The sequence below is a fragment of the Helianthus annuus genome, chromosome 10 (assembly GCF_002127325.2).
Source record: "Helianthus annuus cultivar XRQ/B chromosome 10, HanXRQr2.0-SUNRISE, whole genome shotgun sequence".
NCBI lineage: Eukaryota > Viridiplantae > Streptophyta > Magnoliopsida > Asterales > Asteraceae > Helianthus > Helianthus annuus.
Genome location: NC_035442.2, coordinates 25,026,995 through 25,054,124, shown reverse-complemented (window position 1 = coordinate 25,054,124; position 27,130 = coordinate 25,026,995). Strand labels below are relative to the sequence as shown.

General features: G+C 39.3%; 1 protein-coding gene across 1 annotated transcript in view; it reads right to left on the bottom strand.

Moving 5' to 3' along the window:
* The window catches only part of LOC110880832 (neurofilament medium polypeptide-like), a 41,693-nt gene extending 14,843 nt beyond the window's left edge, over positions 1 to 26,850 (bottom strand). Inside the window, exons 1-3 of the mRNA XM_022129273.1 lie at positions 26,838 to 26,850; positions 26,491 to 26,606; positions 25,891 to 26,088 (exon numbers count right to left, since the gene is read on the bottom strand). Of these exons, the coding sequence (XP_021984965.1) occupies positions 25,891 to 26,088; positions 26,491 to 26,606; positions 26,838 to 26,850 (327 nt within the window). The remainder of the gene's footprint in view (positions 1 to 25,890; positions 26,089 to 26,490; positions 26,607 to 26,837) is intronic.
* Between the last annotated feature and the right edge of the window lie 280 nt (positions 26,851 to 27,130).

Sequence of the window (27,130 nt, the reverse complement as noted above, 5' to 3'; positions counted from 1 at the left end):
AGAAACAAGGAAGTTCAGGCGGGCCGCGATCCATTTGAAGATATGGTTCCTGACATAAGGATTCAGGCGGCCCGCGTGAGCCTAGCTTTATCCTTAATGCGGGCCGCGTCAAGTCCCCAGAAGCAGAAAACTCACTCAGATTCAATGTTTTGAGCTTGTAACCGACCTTGGATGCATTAATTGAAGCATGGGCGCCCCCTACATGTCCCCTAACACTCAGGGACAACTGCTGATCATCCATGAGCAATTATAGGTTGAGTTGTAATGATCTTGTGTACCATTTTTCACTATAAAAGGCAATGTAGTGCACCATTGTTCAACACACCTCAAACCTGCTTTCTTGATCACTTCTGAAGCTCCCAAGCATTCTTCTAACATCTCTGGTCGTGCACCAAGCTTCTATAAGTATGCCTAACCCTTTGTGGCTTAGTTTTCCATAGTTTTAGCTTAAAAGTCAATCCATCGTAATTAACGATTGACTTTACGATAAATCACAAATGGTCCAGTGGTTTGTCGAATCAAGGGTAGTTATATGTTGGTAATCATGTGGGCTTTAAACCCCTAAAAGGGCACCCTCTGATTCTGAAACACCCTAGTTACTAATTAACGATTTTATATGTAATACCAACAATTAGATGTGTAGTTAAGACTACACATACTACATAAATACGGGTTTACTAAAACTTTTACAAATTATAAGTTATTCTACATCACGTGATTGAATTCGTTGTTTAAAATTTACAACGTGGCAAAGTGCGGAAGCGTGTATCTATATCGTGTTCGGTTCTTCGTTGAGCTTGATCGTCTTTCGGCATCCAAAATGTACCTACATTTCATAAACATGAAATGCTTTAGTCATACGGAGATTAAAATGTGTCTAAACGAGTTCGGGAAGCGAAACTTGCTAAAAAAAATACATTTTTATACAGGGCCCACCGTAAATTACGGTGGGCACCGTAATTTACGGTAGCCCCTGAAACTTTATCCTTCCACCGTAAATCAGAAGAGATCCACCGTAGCATTTTTCAACTCCACCATAAATTACGGTGGACACCGTAATTTACGGTGGCCCCTGCATTCAGCTTCTCCAATTTGCCACTTATTGACACGAAAACTTTCGTATCTTTCAATCCGCTTATCCGTTTGACCTACCGTTTCTTCCTACGTGTTTGTAATTTAATCCCTCATCAAATGGAGTTAAAATCCAACATCCGGATTAACAAAATTTAAGACTTTTAAATCTCCGGCTTATTACCCTTTTTACCAAATTTTGACCTGTTCGTGATTTCATTTAACAAACTTGTTTGTGGCCCTCGTTTCTTTTGTAAACAAATTACCATGATTATTTCCTATTGCACAAGGTTCAAATCACGGGTTATTACACATTCTTAACCCGTTTCACTAATACTTCTATTTTGACCCGTTAAGGGTAATTAAGCACTTTCGAGCCTAAAATTGCATTCGATTGCTTCTAACATTCCATCACCACATTTCTTATCCTATAATCTCCCACCACAACTGTATTTATGGTGGGTTTAATGTGGTAATCTATAAAAACCAAATTTTACCTTTCGAATCTTTATTTTACGGCAAAAACTCAATTAGTGCCATATGACTAATAAAATACCTCTTTCAGTTTCTATACTTATTCTAAGTATTGACTTGATTATAAAACTCGTTTTCAAGCGACTTCTAAGGGTTGTTTGCTTAATTTTACTTACAAGGGCGTTTTGGTCACTTTTAACCCTTCTTTTACGACGAAGGGCTTGCTTAAGCCAAGCACACCCAAAATCTCATTTTTAAGCAAATCTTGTTTTCAAAACACTCTGTCTATAATTTAAATCCTTCAGTTTACCTTTTAAGGTAACCGAATATCCCATTTTACTTTGCCTAATTCACAAAGATCTCCAAGTTCTAAATGAGGAGTTGATCTATTATACATACCTGGCCCGGATCAACTTATTAACCCGGTTTTAATACCTTGCTTTATATTCGCTAATTAAGAACGATGCAAATATCCATTGGACATTTATTCCTGTAAGCATATAACTCGACAAAGAATCATTAGTCTATATAGTCAAAAGGTGTTATCTACACCTTTTGACCCGTTTGGCCGAATTGACCATTTATCTTTGCAAGTTGATATTTATTATCATCTCCTCTACATGACTCGTTCCGTTTAACACCGTACGGTCATTTTAACATATAAACCGTTTATTACTTTCGACATAATATGACCGAATTATCGATTTACTTCTTTTTAACCATTATTACGGTTTCTTTCATCTTTGATTGTCTTGTTCCATTTGACTACACGATGGAACATCATAGTTCAATTGTTTAGATATCTCATTCGTAATTTTATATGATGAGAAAATATTCCACAATTTAAGACTAGTGTAAGCTATACTTACCTTGCATCCGAATTATGCTTTTCCTCCATTCTTGATTCGTTTGACCCGCTTCCTTTCCCAAGCCTCCAAATAGCTCGTTAGGCGTCAAACTATTTTCAATCATTTACAAGGCGGTTAAATTAGTCATAAAAATCACGACTATTCCACCTCACTTAATTTCTATGCCGAAGCTACTATTCGACTTCATGATTAGTTAACTTAACTCATCTAAAGTTAACTACTTTTAATCACATGGTTTACAACATTAAGTCTAAATCAACATAGTATTTAGAACCCTTATCACTTCATATCACGCGTAATTGCCATCTCATTCCAATACGCGTTTTCACTCTAAATTTCAACACTTTAGTTCTCATTTAGGCATTTTAACAAACACTTAATGTGCATAATTTTTCTTATTTACTAACTAGTTCATAACTAGTTATTTTCACCAAGATTTACATCAAAATCAAACATCTATATCTAGTGTTCATGAATTACATCAAGAGCTTATATCATAACAATCAATATCCATCAATTTAACACTCCAATCCGAGTGTTCATCATATTGTCATAAAACCCACTTAGCACATAATGGGGTAATTATCAAATCCCTAGTGTTGACACCAATTCATCAAGTTTTTTCAACTAGGGTTTGTTTCTAAACGAAGATTTCATCATAATAACACTCATAGATTCAACATTGATCTCAGAATTTCGATTATGATTGTTCATCATAATCTCAAGGTATCACTAAATCATACAATTCAACATACCTTGTGATCCCCACGACTAGGTGATCATTAATATGTGTTCATGCATCCGATTCGGGCTAGATTTGACCTTCAATTTGATGGATTTGGTTGAGTTAGGGTTCTTGCTCCTTGGAGCCCCTTCCTGGTCGAACCAGAACACGCACCACACACTCTTGTGTGTGTGTGTTGTGTTATTTTATTTAGTTTAATAAAAACCATTTTCAAGTTATCCCATTTTGGCCCCTCATGTTTGGTTAGTTAATTAAGTATGGCACAACCTACTTATTTCTAACAATATTCCCCACTTATTAACTAGGTTAAACATTCCTAGTTAAATTAGTGGGTCCGGGGAATCTATGACTAAGTTTATTTTAAATCCCGTTACTCGGCCTCTTATAAATTTCATTTCATAAAAAGCTTTTATACTACTTTTATTTAATATTAAGTTTATTTATTTAAAATCCTAATATTCACCGGGTTACTTTTACCACTAACGGTACTTTACCCGTCTTTTAGTATTAACGTGGGTTAACTACCAAACCCGTTTTCGGGGTGTTACAAGTCTACCCCCCTTAAAGAGGTTTCGTCCTCAAAACCCTTTCTTACTTAATTCATTGAGTTTAAACTCAATGTATTTGATCCGAGATATCATTTAAACATTAATTATACTTTTAACCAATTGTTAGTATTACCAGATAAGTATGGTAACATCTTTTTGGTCACTAATTGTCTACGTATCTCATGCGACATAGTGCAACTTAAGATAACGTAATCTCGTTATTTCCACTAGTTTGGTTAACTTAGCAATATCCATCGCTTTCATATACTATCGAATTCTTTATGAATCCGTTATTTTGACCCGTTTAAAGGTATTTAGTGAAATCTTTCACTTTTAGCAACAAACTCTTTTATTTTCAAATTTATTTATTCGGTTCAATTATACCGAATCTACCACTTGCAAGCAAACCACATTTCCTGATTTGAATTAATGACCTTAACCGGTCTCACTAACTAGACTTATTAGTTCAGTTACTTTTACTACTCGCCTGGTTATAACGTGATTTTACCTCACATTGCATTTCTTGACCGTGATTGTGTTACATCATGTTTAATTTATATCAAAATTTCATTTTCGAAAATATCACTTTTCGAATATATCGTCTTGCGCCTATCAGTGTCAAGACTTGTATCTTTCATACTTACTATTTAAATTCCTACCAGAATTTATGTTTGTAAAAACATTATTTCTTACTAAAACCGAAGTTTTAGTTTTAGGATCTTCTCTTTAACTTTTGTCAATTATCCATACCAGGATATTGACAGTCCATAATTTATTCTTATTTGGTTATATCCCATTACCGGGCTCATTATTCTCTTGCGTTTAACGCTACCTTTATCTGGCTAGCGCTCATTTGTGCCATTCGGCGTTATTTTGTATTCAACATGTTTGACCTATTAATGTGAAATCCATCACTTATAAACAATTAACTTTATTCTTTATTCAACCCATTCGACTTCGATTAGTTGAACATATTTACTCACAATTTCTATATACGAGATTTTATAGTCATAACTCGCCAAGTTACTTTGATTTTTCAACCCGTGTTCATGTCTCTTGGTCTACGCATGTGTTTAATTCTTACCCATCCACCGGGTGTTTTACCGAAGTCGTTATTATTGCAACCCTCCCGGTATGCATTAAGACCTCGCTTCATTTTTATATTCCGACTTTGTCTTTAAGTTTGACGTTTTACAAAAACGACTCGTTTAGGGACATATTCGCATTTTCCGGGTTCGAGTGTAAGTACACTCCCTCCCAATACTCGTCTAAATCACTTTTCATGCTTGCGTTTTCTGGGTTCGAGTGTAAGTACACTCCCTCCCAATACTTGTCTAAATAATTTTACATGCTTGTGTTTTCTGTGTTCGAGTGTAAGTACACTCCCTCCCAATACTTGTCTAAATCATTTTTCATGCTTGCGTTTTCTGGGTTCGAGTGTAAGTACACTCCCTCCCAATACTTGTCTAAATCATTTTACATGCTTATGTTTTCTGGGTTCGAGTGTAAGTACACTCCCTCCCAATACTTGTCTAAATCATTTTACATGCTTGTGTTTTCTGGGTTCGAGTGTAAGTACACTCCCTCCCAATACTTGTCTAAATCATTTTTCATGCTTCTTTGTCCCTTCATTCGGGTTCATTATCCTGATGTAATACGCTTCCGTCACTCGGTTGTGCGTTTACATTATCATCAAACATTTTGCTTATCTGATTCATTTGGGTACTTTTTTAATTTGTCCCACTCACCCCGTCCTTACTACATCGGGTGTAAGCGTGTCCATCATAAAAGTTCATGGTATCCTGTGTTCACTACCTACTTGGCCAGAGTAGGCGATCAACACATGACATACATGACCCTTTTATAACTTTCACATCACACCCCATGTAAGTAACACCTCTATTTATTTCTCTTGGAAACAATATCCTGGATAGGCATTCTATTCAGGTTTTTCCAAGTTTTCAATCTACACATGTAACTATCAGTTTCTACGTATTTGTTGCATATTTCTATTCATGCAATAATTTAAACGTGCACCTGGTAAATGCTTGCCCTAACGGGCTTTCTTTCCTTTACTTATTTGCGATAGTTACGCGATTTAGGTCCTTGATGAGTATGCTCTTCTTGTCATATCTCGGACCGTTCCATCATCATACCCACAATTTGTTCAACTCTCGTCATCCTCAGACGCGAGTGTCCTTCAATTAAAACATTCACAAGAGTTAGTAATTTCAACTTCAATAATCGCTCGTGTTATAATACAAGGTTTTTTCTACTATACGCATCGACGCGCGTATTTTCATCAACCATATTAATCATTTTAATTGGGGTAACGTGTATCACACGATAGCCCTATGTGTTGTTTACAACACTTTAGCATGCTAAGCTATTAACATACATGTACTTACCGGATTTGCGATCAAGCCTCGAACCGAACACACCTTACTCTTTAACCATGAGCTCTGATTACCAACTTGAAACACCCTAGTTACTAATTAACGATTTTATATGTAATACCAACAATTAGATGTGTAGTTAAGACTACACATACTACATAAATACGGGTTTACTAAAACTTTTACAAATTATAAGTTATTCTACATCACGTGATTGAATTCGTTGTTTAAAATTTACAACGTGGCAAAGTGCGGAAGCGTGTATCTATATCGTGTTCGGTTCTTCGTTGAGCTTGATCGTCTTTCGGCATCCAAAATGTACCTACATTTCATAAACATGAAATGCTTTAGTCATACGGAGATTAAAATGTGTCTAAACGAGTTCGGGAAGCGAAACTTGCTAAAAAAAATACATTTTTATACAGGGCCCACCGTAAATTACGGTGGGCACCGTAATTTACGGTAGCCCCTGAAACTTTATCCTTCCACCGTAAATCAGAAGAGATCCACCGTAGCATTTTTCAACTCCACCATAAGTTACGGTGGACACCGTAATTTACGGTGGCCCCTGCATTCAGCTTCTCCAATTTGCCACTTATTGACACGAAAACTTTCGTATCTTTCAATCCGCTTATCCGTTTGACCTACCGTTTCTTCCTACGTGTTTGTAATTTAATCCCCCATCAAATGGAGTTAAAATCCAACATCCGGATTAACAAAATTTAAGACTTTTAAATCTCCGGCTTATTACCCTTTTTACCAAATTTTGACCCGTTCGTGATTTCATTTAACAAACTTGTTTGTGGCCCTCGTTTCTTTTGTAAACAAATTACCATGATTATTTCCTATTGCACAAGGTTCAAATCACGGGTTATTACACATTCTTAACCCGTTTCACTAATACTTCTATTTTGACCCGTTAAGGGTAATTAAGCACTTTCGAGCCTAAAATTGCATTCGATTGCTTCTAACATTCCATCACCACATTTCTTATCCTATAATCTCCCACCACAACTGTATTTATGGTGGGTTTAATGTGGTAATCTATAAAAACCAAATTTTACCTTTCGAATCTTTATTTTACGGCAAAAACTCAATTAGTGCCATATGACTAATAAAATACCTCTTTCAGTTTCTATACTTATTCTAAGTATTGACTTGATTATAAAACTCGTTTTCAAGCGACTTCTAAGGGTTGTTTGCTTAATTTTACTTACAAGGGCGTTTTGGTCACTTTTAACCCTTCTTTTACGACGAAGGGCTTGCTTAAGCCAAGCACACCCAAAATCTCATTTTTAAGCAAATCTTGTTTTCAAAACACTCTGTCTATAATTTAAATCCTTCAGTTTACCTTTTAAGGTAACCGAATATCCCATTTTACTTTGCCTAATTCACAAAGATCTCCAAGTTCTAAATGAGGAGTTGATCTATTATACATACCTGGCCCGGATCAACTTATTAACCCGGTTTTAATACCTTGCTTTATATTCGCTAATTAAGAACGATGCAAATATCCATTGGACATTTATTCCTGTAAGCATATAACTCGACAAAGAATCATTAGTCTATATAGTCAAAAGGTGTTATCTACACCTTTTGACCCGTTTGGCCGAATTGACCATTTATCTTTGCAAGCTGATATTTATTATCATCTCCTCTACATGACTCGTTCCGTTTAACACCGTACGGTCATTTTAACATATAAACCGTTTATTACTTTCGACATAATATGACCGAATTATCGATTTACTTCTTTTTAACCATTATTACGGTTTCTTTCATCTTTGATTGTCTTGTTCCATTTGACTACACGATGGAACATCATAGTTCAATTGTTTAGATATCTCATTCGTAATTTTATATGATGAGAAAATATTCCACAATTTAAGACTAGTGTAAGCTATACTTACCTTGCATCTGAATTATGCTTTTCCTCCATTCTTGATTCGTTTGACCCGCTTCCTTTCCCAAGCCTCCAAATAGCTCGTTAGGCGTCAAACTATTTTCAATCATTTACAAGGCGGTTAAATTAGTCATAAAAATCACGACTATTCCACCTCACTTAATTTCTATGCCGAAGCTACTATTCGACTTCATGATTAGTTAACTTAACTCATCTAAAGTTAACTACTTTCAATCACATGGTTTACAACATTAAGTCTAAATCAACATAGTATTTAGAACCCTTATCACTTCATATCACGCGTAATTGCCATCTCATTCCAATACGCGTTTTCACTCTAAATTTCAACACTTTAGTTCTCATTTAGGCATTTTAACAAACACTTAATGTGCATAATTTTTCTTATTTACTAACTAGTTCATAACTAGTTATTTTCACCAAGATTTACATCAAAATCAAACATCTATATCTAGTGTTCATGAATTACATCAAGAGCTTATATCATAACAATCAATATCCATCAATTTAACACTCCAATCCGAGTGTTCATCATATTGTCATAAAACCCACTTAGCACATAATGGGGTAATTATCAAATCCCTAGTGTTGACACCAATTCATCAAGTTTTTTCAACTAGGGTTTGTTTCTAAACGAAGATTTCATCATAATAACACTCATAGATTCAACATTGATCTCAGAATTTCGATTATGATTGTTCATCATAATCTCAAGGTATCACTAAATCATACAATTCAACATACCTTGTGATCCCCACGACTAGGTGATCATTAATATGTGTTCATGCATCCGATTCGGGCTAGATTTGACCTTCAATTTGATGGATTTGGTTGAGTTAGGGTTCTTGCTCCTTGGAGCCCCTTCCTGGTCGAACCAGAACACGCACCACACACTCTTGTGTGTGTGTGTTGTGTTATTTTATTTAGTTTAATAAAAACCATTTTCAAGTTATCCCATTTTGGCCCCTCATGTTTGGTTAGTTAATTAAGTAGGGCACAACCTACTTATTTCTAACAATATTCCCCACTTATTAACTAGGTTAAACATTCCTAGTTAAATTAGTGGATCCAAGGAATCTATGACTAAGTTTATTTTAAATCCCGTTACTCGGCCTCTTATAAATTTCATTTCATAAAAAGCTTTTATACTACTTTTATTTAATATTAAGTTTATTTATTTAAAATCCTAATATTCACCGGGTTACTTTTACCACTAACGGTACTTTACCCGTCTTTTAGTATTAACGTGGGTTAACTACCAAACCCGTTTTCGGGGTGTTACGGATTCCCACTCTAACTAATCCGAATGTCGAGTCAAACTTGATTAGAAAAAGTTAACAGAATGCTATTTTGCGAAATTATGCATAATCAGTAATGTAGATGGCGTGTAACCTGTTTTAACACTCATAAAACATGATAATAAGTATATTAACTAGTCCCAGCTTGTTTGATCCGACCATTTACTGTTTTGACCAGGTTCGGAGCCGAAAGTCGCAAAACTTTGACTTTTGCTTTGACTTCAGTTCTGACCCGTTAAAGTATGATTTAGATATGCCTTAGGACTCTCTTAGGACCAGGTTACATGATGGTATAACCCTCTGTGACCGGTTCGTTGTTTGTCCGAGTCTTTTACACCTTTCCGTTAAATGCTTAAAAGTTGACCGTAACGCCCTTTTTAATTTAAAACGAGAATTTCGGACATGTGAAAGGACCATAACCTTAGTTACTGATTTCTAAGCATGTCCCTAAAATTTCACGTCAATCCGAGGTCCAGAATAGGAGTTATGCTAAATAGTGCAATTACGGAAACTTTAGTAATTAAATGGCGCAATTAGCATAACGCCTATCTAAACCCAGATTTCGACACCAAACCTTTTACACACTGATGTAAAATAATATTTTGGAATTTTCAAAGATTTTTAATTATTTTTAACCTGCTCATAACCTGCGGTTATGGCATCGGTTCGATAATTACCGAAAATACCCTTTTCGAACATAACTTGACTTCTACAAGGTCTTTTGACCCGATTCCAGTTGCTACTGATTTTAAATAATAAATAAAGTATTTTAGACTTTATAAACTGTTCGGGAAACTCAGATTTCCTGTAGAACTCAGAAACCTCTTTTATAATCTTTAAAAAGACTGAAATACCCCTACGGGGCATAATATGAACCTAAACCCGTTACGGGCATTATGGAAGGTATCCTACTGATATCACAACCTCTTTAAAGCATATTGACTTAGGAAACCTGTGTAGGACTCTTACGGTTAACCGTTACGCCTTTTTGCGCGCACGGTTCGGCTTATGTAACTAGTTTACATAAGCTAGCCGAAACGAGGCAAACCTTATTGTTTTGACCTCAAAATCCAGAGTGTGGTTATTATACCCATATAAAACAAGTCTTCAAACTTGTTGGGTCCAAACCACATTCCATTCCCGGTTTTCGCCTTTCACGCGATTAAACCGTAATTATCCTTTGAAACTGACCGGTCTAAGCTACGGCTAAATTAAAGACCCGTTAGGATTCTAATAGGTTATTTTAAACCTTCGTTCAAGAATAGGAGACCAGTAAAAGATATTTTCAATTTATTCAATTAAGGATTTATACTTGCTCAGGTAAATACTTTTAACTTATTTTCCGTTATACGGGCTTGGGTTACGGTATATAAAATACCGCTTGATCGGGCATCAAATCTTCCATCGTTTGGTGGTTAATTGAATAATTTGGTCGGCTCGTTTAAACAGTTTTGTTTACTTAAACGCCTTTGGGGGGTTAATGACCATGTCCCGGATATCCCTGGCAGCATTTTACGAAATGGCCACGACCTAAGCGCGGAGTGTAGGCGTACACTCGTCAGTGCATAAATAGTTGATGTGGTGTGTCTATTGATCTTTAACCCGGTACGTCCGGGCTACTGAACGCATAAGGAACATGTAATTCGTTCACAAGATTATAAATTTAAATAATTCTCCCAAGTTATAAAGAGTTTGTGCCTTGTGCATTCAAATCAATTTTTATTAAACATTTTACAAAAAGTGTCGGTTGAATGTATTTACCAGTGTAAACTGACGTATTTTCCCAAAAAGATTAAATGCAGGCACTAAGCGTAATTGGCTGGATATTTCTCCTTAGCATCAATAAAGAGTCTCGCAAGCTTAAGATGCCTACGTCTGTTGAACAATACTTATATTTTATTTGATCCCCTGTGGATACATTTCGACTATTCGTAAATACATTTGATATTACAAACGATGGTTGAAATATATTTATCTTTATGCTTCCGCTGTGCATTCATATATTGTGTGGTTTGACTATATTGTTGCCAACTACATCACGGTAATCCCCCACCGGGCCCACCGGTGAGACACGTGGAAATCGGGGTGTGACAGGTTGGTATCAGAGCCAACGTTGAGTGAATTAAACACTATCCTTAAGTGTTTAATCTCAATGACACAATTGCACACACTTGAGTCTAGACAAGAACATAGGACAAATTCGAACTTGTTATTCCAGTTTGTCTTTTATTGTTTATTGTGATTTAAAGTTTTGAAAGCAGGAAATATACCACCAGCAATTAGAAGAGGAAGAGGAGGAAGAGGCAAAGGGCCGATCACTACTCACAATGATCACGAGGCTGGACCTTCGAACATGCGAGCTCCTTCGACTACAAGGAGTGAAGAACCTCAGAGACGTAGAAGAAACCTCTTTGAACCTGTAAGACATTCTACCTCACACAGTTCAACACCTTCATACCGTCACTCTTTTGGACCAAACTCAGAAAATGAACCCAATAACCCTCAGCCTTCGTTTATACCTCTCCAGCGATCTCTTTCGCACCATTTTTATGGCGATCCTTCTTCTTTCTTCCGAGGACAGTTTTACCTGGAAGATTATGTCCAAGAACCATCAGGTTATAACCCTTTAGGACCAGAGGATCACTTCTCTGAAGACAAAGCGGTAGATATGGATGAAGATACGGATCCCATAGAACCTGCAAGGGGTACTCCCAATCATCCAATCGAGATCTCTGACGGGTCATCATTCCACGGAACACCCTATCAAGGTCCCGACAGTTATCAGGCGAGGTTTGACCAATGTGATTGGTACTTCACACCTTCTCATCATTTCTTGCCTCATGACCAACAGCAGCAACAGGATCCTTCTGAGGATTCGCGGTTCGTGGCAGTTACGCCACTGCCTCCACCGCCACCAGTTCAACCAGTACCTCCAGATCCACCAAGGCGTAGGAGATCAGGCGCGCGGATATCCACCCGAGGAGGGGAATTCCATTTTAGCACCCCTCGCCACTCGAGTGCAAGTCACTTTCCGCCAGTGCCTGAAGAACCACAGTTAGGGGAACCTTCGGGTCACCCTGCAGAGGTGAATTCTGCACCAGTTGCACCACCTCCGCCACCTTTCGGCTATGATAACCCTATACCAGCGTACGGCGGTTCCACCGCATACAATCCGTTTGAGCAACCGACTCACACGCACTACAACTATAACTATGATGCCGATCCATATGTGGTAGCGGCTAATTACAATGCCCTCCATGGAACCTCTTGGAGACCAGATTACTCAGCTCATGGGTATCCAGCACCTCCTAGACCTCCGGTTCAGCAACCGTCGCAGCAGCCACGTTTTTCTCCACCGGAGCAAGAAGAAATCCTCCACCGTCTAAAAGGAAGGAAGAAACGAGGTCATTAGTCTCTTTATGTATTACAGTAATTACTATTACAAGCAAAATCCCTGCGAGGACATTTGTTTATTGTATTTTAGTCCCTGCGTGGACATTTATCGTGTTTAGTCCCTGTGCGGACATCTATCTATGTATTTGGTCCCTGCGTGGACTTGATTTCCGTAAACCTCTGCGTAGGTATTTATTTATTTAAAAAGTCCCGTTTAGGGCAGCGTGTAATCATTATTATAATTAATGGAATGTTATGTTAAAATTTCATTTTTGTTATTATATGAAATAAAATAAAAAATCATTCCTTCTTTTTTTAAATTAATCTGCCTAAATAAAGAATCTTAATGGTGAAACCTAGCCAGGTGTCAATATAAGACCCGGCCAAGATGGTAAGACCTGATTAAAAGATTCAGATTTCCTGTTAACCTCTGTAAACATGTTAACGTTCTTGGCAGATGTGATTTGTTAAAATCGCACGCGTCATTCTTATAAGAGAATCCTTCTAAAGATTCCAAAGCCCAAATTAATGATTTATAAATCATGGGTTAAGTCGTCAATAGAGATGACCACTATTAAACATCCATTAGCGATGTAGTGCCTACTTATTGTCATATAAGACAAAAGGCAGTTGTAGTCTATGACTCCCTGTCCGAAAAGGTAAAAGGACTACGGTTCAAACCTTCATGCCTTGATTCTCTGTAATCCCGGCTTATATTATAAAAATGTCCTTGTGACTAGGCTGAGGTGCCACTAACAATATTGTTTGTAATTAGCATAAGTTATAGTGAAATCCTAAATAAAAGTAAGTAACGAATTAACCAGATATGGTCTATGTTTACCATGGTTAATGAATTGCCATAAAAGACAATCCCATAATAAACTCCTAAATAAAACTTTGTCATTATCTTCTGTAGCAGATTCAAGTTACAATGGCTGATCCAAATGAAGTGAATAGTCATTCGAAAGAAGATGAAAATGATAATGCCCAGATTCATATAACGGGCGCGGAATTGAAAGCTCTAGTCGACGGCGCTGTTAAGGCAGCCTTGGATCGACAGTATGAAGAATACACCGAGTCCCAGTGCAGAACCTTATCTACACCACACTCAAAGCCAAAAACCCACTCAAAATCTCACAGCAAACCACCCTCGACTCCGTCTAAGCCTAAGAAGGACGATGATAAACACTCATCTAATGAAAACAATGTCCGTCCTAAGGAAAAAGTGTTTACTGATGCATCTCGCGCCAGGGGTTGTACATATAAGTATTTCGTATCTTGCAAACCCCGAGATTTCACTGGGGAGAAGGGCGCGGTAGATTGTATGACTTGGTTAGACGAGATGGACACCGTTGTGGACATCAGTGGTTGTGCAGAGAGAGACGTGGTGAAGTTTGTTTCGCAGTCATTCAAGGGCGAAGCCCTGGCATGGTGGAGATCTTTGGTTCAGGTCTCGGGGAAGGCTGTTTTGTATAGCATGGCATGGGAGGAATTTATTGCTCTCATCAAGGAAAAGTACTGCCCTCAACATGAGGTTGAAAAGATAGAGTCTGATTTTCTATCATTGGTTATGACAAACCTTGACTGTCAAGCTTACCTCACGAGCTTCAACACAATGTCCCGGTTGGTTCCGTATCTGGTAACCCCGGAACCAAAAAGAATAGCTCGTTTTATCGGTGGTTTAGCCCCCGAGATAAAGGCAACCGTAAAGGCCTCTCGGCCAGCTACCTTTAGATCTGTAGCTGACATATCTTTGTCCCTCACTCTGGATGCGGTCAGACAAAGATCGCTGAGGAACAAAGAAGCTGAGAAGAGAAAACGTGAAGATGATACTTCACAAAGGTCGAGCAAGAAGCACCGTGGAAACGGTGACAACAAGAGAGGGTCTGAGTCAAGGAAAGAAGGGAATCAATCTGGTGAGAAGCCCAAGTGCAAGATTTGCAAGAAACAACACTTTGGAAACTGCAGACTCGAATCGAACTCGCAGACTCAGTCAAAGTCATATGCTTGCGGGATATGCAAGTCCAAGGACCACAAGACCTTGGATTGCAAAAAGCTGAAGGATGCAACTTGCTACAGTTGCAATGAGAAAGGGCACATTAAAACCAATTGCCCTAAATACGCCAAGAAGCCTAAAGAGGCCAAAAAGACCAATGCAAGAGTCTTCAGGATGGATGCGAAAGAAGTTATGCTAGACGATAACGTGATCACAGGTACTTTCCTTGTAAATGATATCTTTGCAAGAGTACTTTTTGATTCAGGCGCTGATAAGTCTTTCGTAGATCATAAATTTTGCAAATTGCTGAATATGCTTGTCAAAACCTTGAGTATAAACTATGAAGTAGAGTTAGCAGATGGCACCATAGAAACCGTTTCTACTGTATTAGATGGATGTGTGATATCCATTAAGAACCACTCTTTTCCTCTATCTCTACTTCCCTTTAATTTAGCCGGTTTTGACATAGTATTGGGTATGTACTGGTTATCTCACAACCATGCCCAAATCGTCTGCAACAGAAAGCAAGTGGTGATAATGACTCCGTCTGGTGAATCGCTTACCATTCGGGGAGATACCCAGTATGGATTGCCTGAGCAAGTGACTATGCTTAAGGCTTCTAAATGTTTAAAGAAGGGTTGTGTCATCTACATGGCACAGGTGATTATTGATGAGCCTAAACCGAAGATAGAAGACATCCCCGTCATTTCTGAATACCCAGAGGTTTTCCCTGAAGATCTACCTGGTTTGCCACCAGATAGGCAAGTGGAATTCAGGATTGATATCATCCCTGGAGCAGCACCTGTTGCTAGAGCACCTTACAGGTTAGCACCAACCGAAATGAAGGAGTTAAGGGCACAACTGGATGAACTGCTAGCTAAAGGTTTCATTAAACCTAGTTCGTCTCCATGGGGAGCACCTGTCTTGTTTGTCAAAAAGAAGGATGGATCGATGCGTCTGTGCATCGATTATCGCGAGCTTAATAAAGTTACGATCAAGAATAGGTATCCTTTGCCCAGGATCGACGATTTGTTCGATCAGTTACAAGGGGCAAGTTATTTCTCGAAGATTGACTTAAGGTCAGGCTACCACCAACTGAAGGTTAGAGACGAAGACGTACATAAAACCACATTTAGGACTCGTTACGGTCATTATAAGTTCCTAGTGATGCCTTTTGGGCTCACCAATGCACCGGCCGCGTTCATGGATCTCATGAATCGCGTTTGCAAGCCGTACTTGGACAAATTCGTCATCGTTTTCATCGACGACATTCTTATCTACTCAAGGAACCAAGCTGACCATGAGAAACACCTTCGCTGTATTCTCAAACTCCTGCGTCATGAGAAACTCTATGCCAAATTCTCTAATTGCGAATTCTGGCTTCGAGAAGTCCAATTCCTTGGACATATGGTTAGCGAGCATGGTATCCAAGTGGATCCCGCTAAAGTGGAAGCTGTCATGAATTGGTAAGAGCCGAAGACACCTACAGAGATTCGTAGTTTCCTGGGGTTAGCAGGATATTACAAGCGCTTCATTGAAAAATTTTCAAGGATTGTTGCGCCCCTAACTTCCTTGACCAAGAAGAAAGTAAAGTTTGACTGGGGACCCAAGCAGCAAGAATCCTTTGATATTCTGAAGCAAAAGTTGAGCAACGCTCCTATACTGACATTGCCTGAAGGTACCGAAGAGTCCGTAGTTTACTGCGATGCATCACACACTGGCATGGGATGTGTGCTTATGCAGAGAGGCAAGGTTATTTCCTATGCTTCAAGACAGTTAAAGGTGCATGAGAAGAATTACACCACCCATGACTTGGAGTTGGGTGCCGTTGTGTTCGCACTAAAACTGTGGAGGCATTATCTGTATGGTATCAAGTTTGTGATCTATTCTGATCATAAGAGCCTTCAACATCTGTTTGATCAGAAGGATTTAAACATGAGGCAGCGCTGTTGGATGGAGACTTTAAATGATTATGATTGTGAAATCAGTTATCATCCCGGCAAGGCGAATGTAGTCGTTGATGCCTTGAGTCGAACGGAAAGGGTGAAACCCATCCGAATCAATGCCAAGAGCATTGAAGTGAAGAATAATTTGATTGAAAGGTTGTTAGCTGCACAGAGGAAAGTTGTGTTGGAAGCTAACTATCCTAAAGAAAAGCTAGGAGTAACTGAGGAGCAGTTAACTCTTAGCAAGGACGGAATTTTACGATTAAATGGACGAATATGGGTTCCAATTTACGGAGGACTTCGAGATGTCATCCTCCAGGAAGCCCATAGTTCTAAATACTCTGTTCATCCTGGAGCTGATAAGATGTACCAGGATCTAAAGGCAAATTATTGATGGATAGGCGTGAAAAAGTCTGTAGCCGCTTATGTAGCCAAATGCTTGACTTGTGCGCAAGTCAAAGCTGAGCATCAAAAGCCGTCAGGCTTGCTACAACAGCCTGAACTTCCCGAATGGAAGTGGGAAATGGTAACTATGGATTTTATTACCAAGTTACCCAAGACGAGGAAAGGAAATGATACAATATGGGTTATAGTTGATAGACTGACTAAGTCAGCACATTTCTTACCCATCAAGGAGACTTATAGCTCCGACATGTTAGCCCAGTTATACGTTGATAAGATTGTAGCCTTGCATGGCATACCTGTGTCTATTATCTCTGACAGAGATACTAGATACACGTCACATTTTATGGAAAAGTTTCCAGCAATCTTTGGGCACACGTTTGAATTTCAGTACGGCTTACCATCCTCAGATAGACGGTCAGAGTGAGCGTACTATTCAGACGTCGGAAGACATGCTACGTGCATGTGCGATCGATTTGGGTGGTAGTTGGGATAAGAACCTACCATTAATCGAATTCTCCTACAACAATAGCTACCATACCAGCATTAAGGCTGCGCCCTTCGAGGCATTATACGGTAGAAAGTGTAGATCGCCCATTTGTTGGGCGGAAGTTGGAGATGTCCAATTATCAGGACCAGAGATAGTTTTCAAAACGACAGAAAAGATTGTCCAGATTCGAGACCGTCTCAAGGCTGCCCGAGATAGGCAGAAAAGTTACGCAGATCCAAAGCGTAAAGATTTTCACTTCGAAGTAGGTGATAAAGTGTTGCTTAAAGTATCACCCTGGAAGGGAGTGATGCGATTCGGTAAGAAAGACAAATTGAGCCCGAGATATATTGGACCATTCGAAGTAATCGAACGTATCGGATCGGTTGCCTACAAGTTAAACTTACCGGAGGAGCTCAATGGAATTCACAATGTGTTCCACATCTGCAATCTAAAGAAGTGTTTCGCTGATGAATCACTGGTAATACCACATACAGATGTGCACATAATTGAGAGCTTAAAATTTGTGGAAAAACCTTTGTCGATTGAAGATCGACATGTAAAGAAGCTTCAAAGGAAGCATGTACCTATTGTTAAGGTCAAATGGGATGCCCGTAGAGGTCCCGAATTCACGTGGGAGGTTGAATCCACGATGAAAGAAAAATACACTTATTTGTTTCAGTAAATCTCGGGTCGAGATTTATTTTAAGGGGTTGAGGATGTAACACCTCGAAATTTTGTGTCCAATAATGTGTTGACACGTGTCATAAGTTTACACGTGGTATTAAATACTAAATAAAGGACTAAAGTTGACAAACCTTGAAAGTATGTAAATTCGAGGGTTAAAAATGTCAACGATGGGTAAATATACTGTATAGTAACCCTAAATGATGCTCGTACCTTCAAACGAATGAATCATGGATCGTACGGAGCGAAATACGGAAGAAAGTGAGAGATTACGAACTACAGGGGTCAAATGTGTGAAAATGTTTAATTTATACCTCTGAGTGACCCTTTGATGAACCCGAGACTTTGTAACAGTAAATTACGCTCACTAGAATGTACGATATAAATTTCGCAAAGTTCCGTTTTAAAACGAGAAAGTTATGATCAATTTCGTATGCGAGGGGTCAAAAGCGTCAACAATAAAAGTTAAGGCTTTTCGGATAGCAATTAAACTAACCGGGGACTTAACGGCACGGGTAAAAGTCACGAGGCCCTTATTTGTAAATAATCGAGGCCCAAATCGCAAAGTTACCCCTTCGAAACTGAAAGGTCAGGTTAATGATTACAAAAGATATGAAAATCTTGAATTTCAGGCCTCAGGCGGCCCGCATTAGAGAAACAAGGAAGTTCAGGCGGGCCGCGAGCCATTTGAAGATACGGTTCCTAACATAAGGATTCAGGCGGCCCGCGTGAGCCTAGCCTGATCCTTAATGCGGGCCGCGTCAAGTCCCCAGAAGCAGAAAACTCACTCAGATTCAATGTTTGAGCTTGTAACCAACCTTGGATGCATTAATTGAAGCATGGGCGCCCCCTACATGTCCCCTAACACACAGGGACAGCTGCTGATCATCCATAAGCAATTATAGGTTGAGTTGTAATGATCTTGTGCACCATTTTTCACTATAAAAGGCAATGTAGTGCACCATTGTTCAACACATCTCAAACCTGCTTTCTTGATCACTTCTGAAGCTCCCAAGCATTCTTCTAACATCTCTTGTCGTGCACCAAGCTTCTGTAAGTATGCCTAACCCTTTGTGGCTTAGTTTTCTATAGTTTTAGCTTAAAAGTCAATCCGTCGTAATTAACGATTGACTTTACGATAAATCACAAATGGTCCAGTGGTTTGTCGAATCAAGGGTAGTTATATGTTGGTAATCATGTGGGCTTTAAACCCCTAAAAGGGCACCCTCTGATTCCCTCTCTAACTAATCCGAATGTCGAGTCAAACTTGATTAGAAAAAAAGTCAACAAAATGCCATTTTGCGAAATTATGCGTAATCAGTAATGTAGATGGCGTGTTACCTGTTTCAACACTCATAAAACATGATAATAAGTATATTAACTAGTCCAAGCTTGTTTGATCCGACCATTTACTGTTTTGACCCGGTTCGGAGCCGAAAGTCGCAAAACTTTGACTTTTGCTTTGACTTCAGTTCTGACCCGTTAAAGTATGATTTAGATATGCCTTAGGACTCTCTTAGGACCAGGTTACATGATGGTATAACCCTCTGTGACCGGTTCGTTGTTTGTCCGAGTCTTTTACACCTTTCCGTTAAATGCTTAAAAGTTGACCGTAACGCCCTTTTTAATTTAAAACGAGAATTTCGGACACGTGAAACGACCATAACCTTAGTTAATGATTTCTAAGCATGTCCCTAAAATTTCACGTCAATCCGAGGTCCAGAATAGGAGTTATGCTAAATAGCGCAATTACGGAAACTTTAGTAATTAAATGGCGCAATTAGCATAACGCCTATCTAAACCCAGATTTCGACACCAAACCTTTTACACACTGATGTAAAATAATATTTTGGGATTTTCAAAGATTTTTAATTATTTTTAACCTGCTCATAACCTGCGGTTATGGCATCGGTTCGATAATTGCCGAAAATACCCTTTTCGGACATAACTTGAGTTCTACAAGGTCTTTTGACCCGATTCCAGTTGCTACTGATTTTAAATAATAAATAAAGTATTTTAGACTTTATAAAGTGTTCGGGAAACTCAGATTTCCTGTAGAACTCAGAAACCTCTTTTATAATCTTTAAAAAGACCGAAATACCCCTACGGGGCATAATATGAACTTAAACCCGTTACGGGCATTATGGAAGGTATCCTACTGATACCACAACCTCTTTAAAGAATATTGACTTAGGAAACCTGTGTAGGACTCATACGGTTAACCGTTACACCTTTTTGCGCGCACGGTTCGGCTTATGTAACTAGTTTACATAAGCTAGCCGAAACGAGGCAAACCTTATTGTTTTGACCTCAAAATCCAGAGTGTGGTTATTATACCCATATAAAACAAGTCTTCAAACTTGTTGGGTCCAAACCACATTCCATTCCCGGTTTTCGCCTTTCACGCGATTAAACCGTAATTATCCTTTGAAACTGACCGGTCTAAGCTACGACTAAATTAAAGACCCGTTAGGATTCTAATAGGTTATTTTAAACCTTCGTTCCAGAATAGGAGACCAGTAAAAGATATTTTCAATTTATTCGATTAAGGATTTATACTTTCTCAGGTAAATACTTTTAACTTATTTTCCGTTATACGGGCTTGGGTTACGGTATATAAAATACCGCTTGATCGAGCATCAAATCTTCCATCGTTTGGTGGTTAATTGAATAATTTGGTCGGCTCGTTTAAACAGTTTTGTTAACTTAAACGCCTTTGGGGGGGGGTTAATGACCATGTCCCGGATATCCCTGGCAGCATTTTACGAAATGGCCACGACCTAAGCACGGAGTGTAGGCGTACACTCGTCAGTGCATAAATAGTTGATGTGGTGTGTCTATTGATCTTTAACCCGGTACGTCCGGGCTACTGAACGCATAAGGAACATGTAATTCGTTCACAAGATTATAAATTTAAATAATTCTCCCAAGTTATAAAGAGTTTGTGCCTTGTGCATTCAAATCAATTTTTATTAAACATTTTACAAAAAGTGTCGGTTGAATGTATTTACCAGTGTAAACTGACGTATTTTCCCAAAAAGATTAAATGCAGGTACTAAGCGTAATTGGCTGGATATTTCTCCTTAGCATCAATAAAGAGTCTCGCAAGCTTAAGATGCCTACGTCTGTTGAACAATACTTATATTTTATTTGATCCCCTGTGGATACATTTCGACTACTCGTAAATACATTTGATATTACAAACGATGGTTGAAATATATTTATCTTTATGCTTCCGCTGTGCATTCATATATTGTGTGGTTTGACTATATTGTTGCCAACTACGTCACGGTAATGCCCCACCGGGCCCACCGGTGAGACACGTGGAAATCGGGGTGTGACACTCTCAAGTTCATGGATTCTCTCAGGTTCATGGATCCTCTTAGGTTCAAGGATCCTCTCAGGTTCATGGATCCTCTCAGGCTCAAGGATCCTCTCAAGTTCAAGGATCCTCTCAGATTCAAGGATCCTCTCAAGTTCAAGGATCCTCTCAGTTTCATGAATCCTTCCAGATTCCTGGATCCTTAAGGAGTTTGCAACCAGGGAATTTAGATATCCATCACGGAGATTTCATCCCAATGCAGACCATTGCTTCTACCAGTCCTTCAATCATTCCAGAATCTCAGCAATATGGATTCACATCCGGGGTTCCAAATTTGAATCCAATGGGAGGTAACACTTTCAATAATTCTTATACCACTAACCATGGCCTTATGCAGGATACAGGTATCAATCATGCTATGGCTAGGGAATTGCAAAAGCTGAAGGATATGATATCAAGTGTTCCAGGAGTAGTTAAGCCTATCCCGGAGATTGCAGATGGGAGCCATAAGATATCTCGTTTTGCACCACCCATCTGTGATGCTGAGATACCCAAAAGGTTCCACGTACCGACAATGAAGTTATATGATGGCTCAACGGATCCTGAAGAACACATATCACAATACAGGGAAAGGATGGAGATCAATCCCATCCCAGAAAGGTTAAAGGAAGCATGTCTGTGCAAGGGATTTAGATCCACTCTTACTGGATCGGCTCTTAAATGGCTGCTAAGTCTTCCCCTTATTCTATTACCTCGTTTGCTAATCTAGTTAACCTGTTCAATAACCAGTTCTCTTGTAGTAGAAAATTTGAGCGTTTAACTAGTGATTTATATAGGATAACCCAAGGCCATAATGAATCATTGAGAGATTATATCACCAAGTTTAGTAAAGAATCCTTAGATATCCCTAACCTAGATATAGCAACGGTTGTAGAAGCCTTTAAAATGGGATTGCTTGGGGATTCATTATTCTATGATGATCTTGTTATGACACCTTGCAGGAATCTAGATGAGGTAAGAACCCGGGCCCTTAGGTCATCCGGCTAGAGGATGACAAAAGGATCCAGGAGAGGTTAGCAGGATCCTCAAAACAAGAGAAGCAAGGATCCTCATTCAAGAACCACAAGTTCAGATCCTACAACAAGTCTGATAACCAGAATGTGCATGCAGTAGACATGAAGAGGATGATGAGGATTATCCTCCAATTTCTGAATACTGTTTTTCTGTTGATAACAATGAGCTAATTCTTGCGATGCAGAATCTAGGTGATAAAGCCAGGTGGCCGAGAAAAAGTGACAAACCAGCTGCAACTAAAGACAAATCAAAATGGTGTGCATACCACGAAGATTTTAGGCATCTCACAGAAGAGTGCATCGCATTGAGAAAAGAAATTGGATACTTGTTGAGCAAGGGGCACTTGAAAGAATTATTGGGGAGAAAGAAATCAAGAACTCAGGATCCTGAAAGGATCCCAGAGAAAGCTCCAGCCCCTCCAGCAGACGCACAAGTCATAAACTTTATATCTGGAGGATCAGACATTTGTGGAACATCCTTTTCTGCAGCTAAAAGACATGCAAAGAAAACCAAGATGGATAATGGAGATAGACCCATTCGAACATCCAGTGTCACCAAAGGAAAAATGATAACTTTTGATGAGGATGATCGTGTTGACATTCAGGATCCTCATCACGATGGTTTGGTTATCACTCTTTTTATTTCTAACCATTTTGTTCGCAGGATCCTTATAGACGGAGGAAGCTCTGTGAATAACATCCAGCTTGATGTTCTTAGGAAGATGAATATTCCCGAATCCGATATCATACCAAGATCCTCTGTGCTCGTGGGATTCAGTGGCGAGACTAAGAATACTCTGGGGGACATTAAACTCCCAATCTATATCGAAGGGCTACATTCTTACCAAAAATTTTGTGTTATTGATTGTTTATCTTGCTGTAATGTTATCCTTGGCAGGCCTTGGATACACGACATGAAGGCAGTCCCATCCACTTATCATCAATGTGTTAAGCTTCCTAGCCCATGGGGGATAGTGAAAATTGATAGTGATCAGCAGGAGGCTAAGAACTGCTACACCTCGTCAATGAAACCAGCCTCAAAGTCAAGGGAGCAATAGCAATCAAAGCATCCTCCGAGAGATGTCTTGGAGGCAAGAGAGCAGGATGTAGTAGAAATCCTTATGGATCCTGATGATCCTGAATCTAAAATTTACATAGGATCAGGGATCCTTGGCGAAATGAAAGAAGACCTAATATCTTTCCTCAAAAGGATAAAAACTACCTTTGCATGGAAACACGAAGACATGACAGGTATATCTAAAGATGTAATCACTCACAAACATGGCATTGACAGGTCGTTCAAACCAATCCATCAAAAGAGGAGGAAGTTTGCACCAGAAAGAAATGCCATTATCCAGGAAGAGGTAGAAAAGTTACTCCGAGCAGGTATGATTAGGGAGGTCAAGTATCCAAGATGGTTAGTGTTTTGGTCAAAAATCACACAAGGATAATGCAACCAAACTCTTTGTAAACGGGGAATGATGCTTGGTATGATGAGCAAAGTAAAGGATCACTATAATGATAATTGCACAAGCGACACAAGGATTTATACGAGGAAAAAGCCCTTGATCAATGAATGATCTCCGGCATAAAAAACCTCAGGTGATGGAAACTACCGATCACCAAACTTTAATATAACAAATAATGGTTACAACTTCGGATGGTAACGAGCTAGGAACAAGGATCACTATAGTATCGTGTGCTAAAGCGTGTGAGAAATGTGTTGTGTCTTCCGAATGTTCAAGAGTGCCATTTATACAAGTGTGTGTGGTTCTATTTTAGGCAAATCACCTAACTACTAGCTCGTTACCCCTTTAGAAATAGAAGTAAATTTAGCCTAAATAATCGCCCTTGAATTGTGTGCTGAGTTTCCATATTCTTTATAACGTCCATCTTTGATTATGCATGTGCGAGATTATCGTGACAGATTCCTTGTTTACGTTGCTAAGACCAGATCCAACTCGTAATTCCTGCAAGATAACATTAAGTCCAAAGAGAACAGTCGTTAGTATGAGGATCCTTAGGATGATCCGTGATCCTGATCCTGGAGCTCCTCTGAGGATCACTATCTGCCAAAGAAGCAAGGATCACTTGTTAGGATCACATGTAAGGATCATAGGTCATAAAAATCCAGCCCTAACAGCCAGTAAGGGCCATACTCCAGTTTACACACGATCCTTGGGCTTGTCCCCATTTATCCTTGGGCTTGTCCCCAGTTATCCTTGGGCTTGTCCCCAGTTACTAACTTGACCTATATGTTGGCTTAGTCCCAAGTTATGCTCTATTTCAGGTTTTCGAAGTTAAACAACTAAGGATCCTTGGCCCTTACCTCCTACTAAGGTTTGTTTTATGGTTATCCTGATTATAATGTTAAAGGTTAGGATCCTAACTTGGATTCTCAGGTATGATCCTTAACTATTTTAATTTTATCCTTTATTCATTTGAATAACCCTTATATTTTGGCAACTGAACTTATGATCCTTAAGATATACTACTTTTTGGAAGCTTTCAACTATAGGATATTTGATCCTGGATCATATCCTAAAATTTTAAACCTAATTTGTTTAACTTTTCTTATTCAGACAAGTGTATATCGAAACAATTGAATATTTAAAGGATATACAAGAATAACATAACATGATAAGTCAAAAAAGTTTTATTTATTCGCAAAATATTTAACCCTTTTAAGGTTGTCAAATTTGCCAACCCACATTTCTACCAGCAAAATGTGGCCCGTCCACATGGGTTGGCAAAGGGTGTCCATTGTTCATGCGGTCTTAGCAGTGTAGGAAAGTAAAGGCAGCAGGATAACAAGTGGCTTCATCCCCCAAACAGAGGATCCATCCACCACCCACTATCCTGCCTATTGTTCAAAGGATCCATGATCCTCAACCCTAATAGCTATTGTCTAAAGCTATTACAGGCCATCATTATTTGAAATCAAAACACCATAACCAAAAAACCACTATCCAACCTAAAAAATGGGCTCCGGCCACGTCTAGAAATATCCATCATCGCTCATCCTTGCAGCTCACACCTTCGCTCCATCATCTTCAGCCGCTCCACTAGCTTCTCCACCATGATCCTTGCCACTGCCTCCAGCTTCGATTGCTAAGACCTCCTCAGCCTCTTCTTCATCCTCCAACTCAGCCAGCCTCGCCTTCCAGGCCTCAACATCCCAGCTGCTTTTGTCGAAGTCAGGATCCTGGGCTTCTTGGGCCATCTTCAGCTTAGTCTTGTACATAGCAATGGCAGCGGAGACCTTGGCACCTTCCATGAGCTCATGCTTCTCATAGTCAGTGTTGATCAGGACTTTAGTTGTCTGGGTCTTGGCGTCTTGGAGGGCTTTTTCGAGATCAGCAATCTTGTGATCCTTGAGCACCGCAACTTGTTGAAGGTCTGCATACTTCTTGTCCAGCTCTTCAACACTCCCGACATAGTCTTCGATCTCAGCAAATTTCTGCAAAAAAGATAGAGTACAGTTCGAGATCATGTGATCCTCAAGTAAGCAGGATATATAGGCCGAGTCAGTGATCCTTACATCGTTGAAGTATTCAAGGAACTGGTGGCGGATCAGAGGCAAGCCTTGCAAATCCTCAGCCTCAGAGGTTTTTCTTTTCTTGCCACCCCTTCCTTTAGTGGGTGCCTTGGGGATCGAGACAGTGGGGCTTGCAGTGGGCTTCTTCTTGGAGGATCGTACAGTGTCAAGATCGGTGACACTGAATTTGGAGGCAGATTTTGAAGATTTTCCGGCACCTATACATTCAAAACAGATAAGTATCCTTATTTTATCTTATTTTTATCATTTAATCACACATAAACACGGATACTTACTTGACATGGTGACTGAGCCTGAGGATACCTCTTGTGAATCCTGGGTGTTTGCTTTGAATGATCTTACTGCAGGGTCAAGTCTTCGGAAAGCAAGAAGCCTTTCTCTTGTTGCAGGTGTTTTGAACAGATGTGAGACAGAAATAGCTGCACAAAAGAAGTGGAAAAACGTTAGTGATCCTGGTTAGAAACATGCTTATCTGGTGATCCTTCTAAGGATCCTCTATCCTACCATGAGTGGTCCACTTTCTAGGCAGATCCTTTCCATCAGGGATAGAATCCCTTCTGACGAAGAAGAATCGCCGTTTCCAGTTGGTGTCGTTTTTAGTGGCTTTGAAGATGGGATGTTCTTCACCCGGCTTGTGTTTGAGAAGATACCTGTGAGATCCATGGCTGACAAGGTCATACATTTCAGAAAGCTCCGACATTCCCAGATCGATACCATGTTGCTCAATGATCCTCTCCAGGGTGATCAAAACCCTCCAGACCATGGGCATCGCTTGGATAAAAGAAATGCCGGTAAGAGAGAAAAAGGATTGGGTAAAAGCTGGAAAAGGATAGGTGTATCCTATGGTGAATGGGGTGACTGGAAAGGCTATCCAGGTTTCAGAAGCACAGTCGCTTAAAACGGTGGGATCAAACGGTTTGAAAACGGCATTCGCCGGGAATCA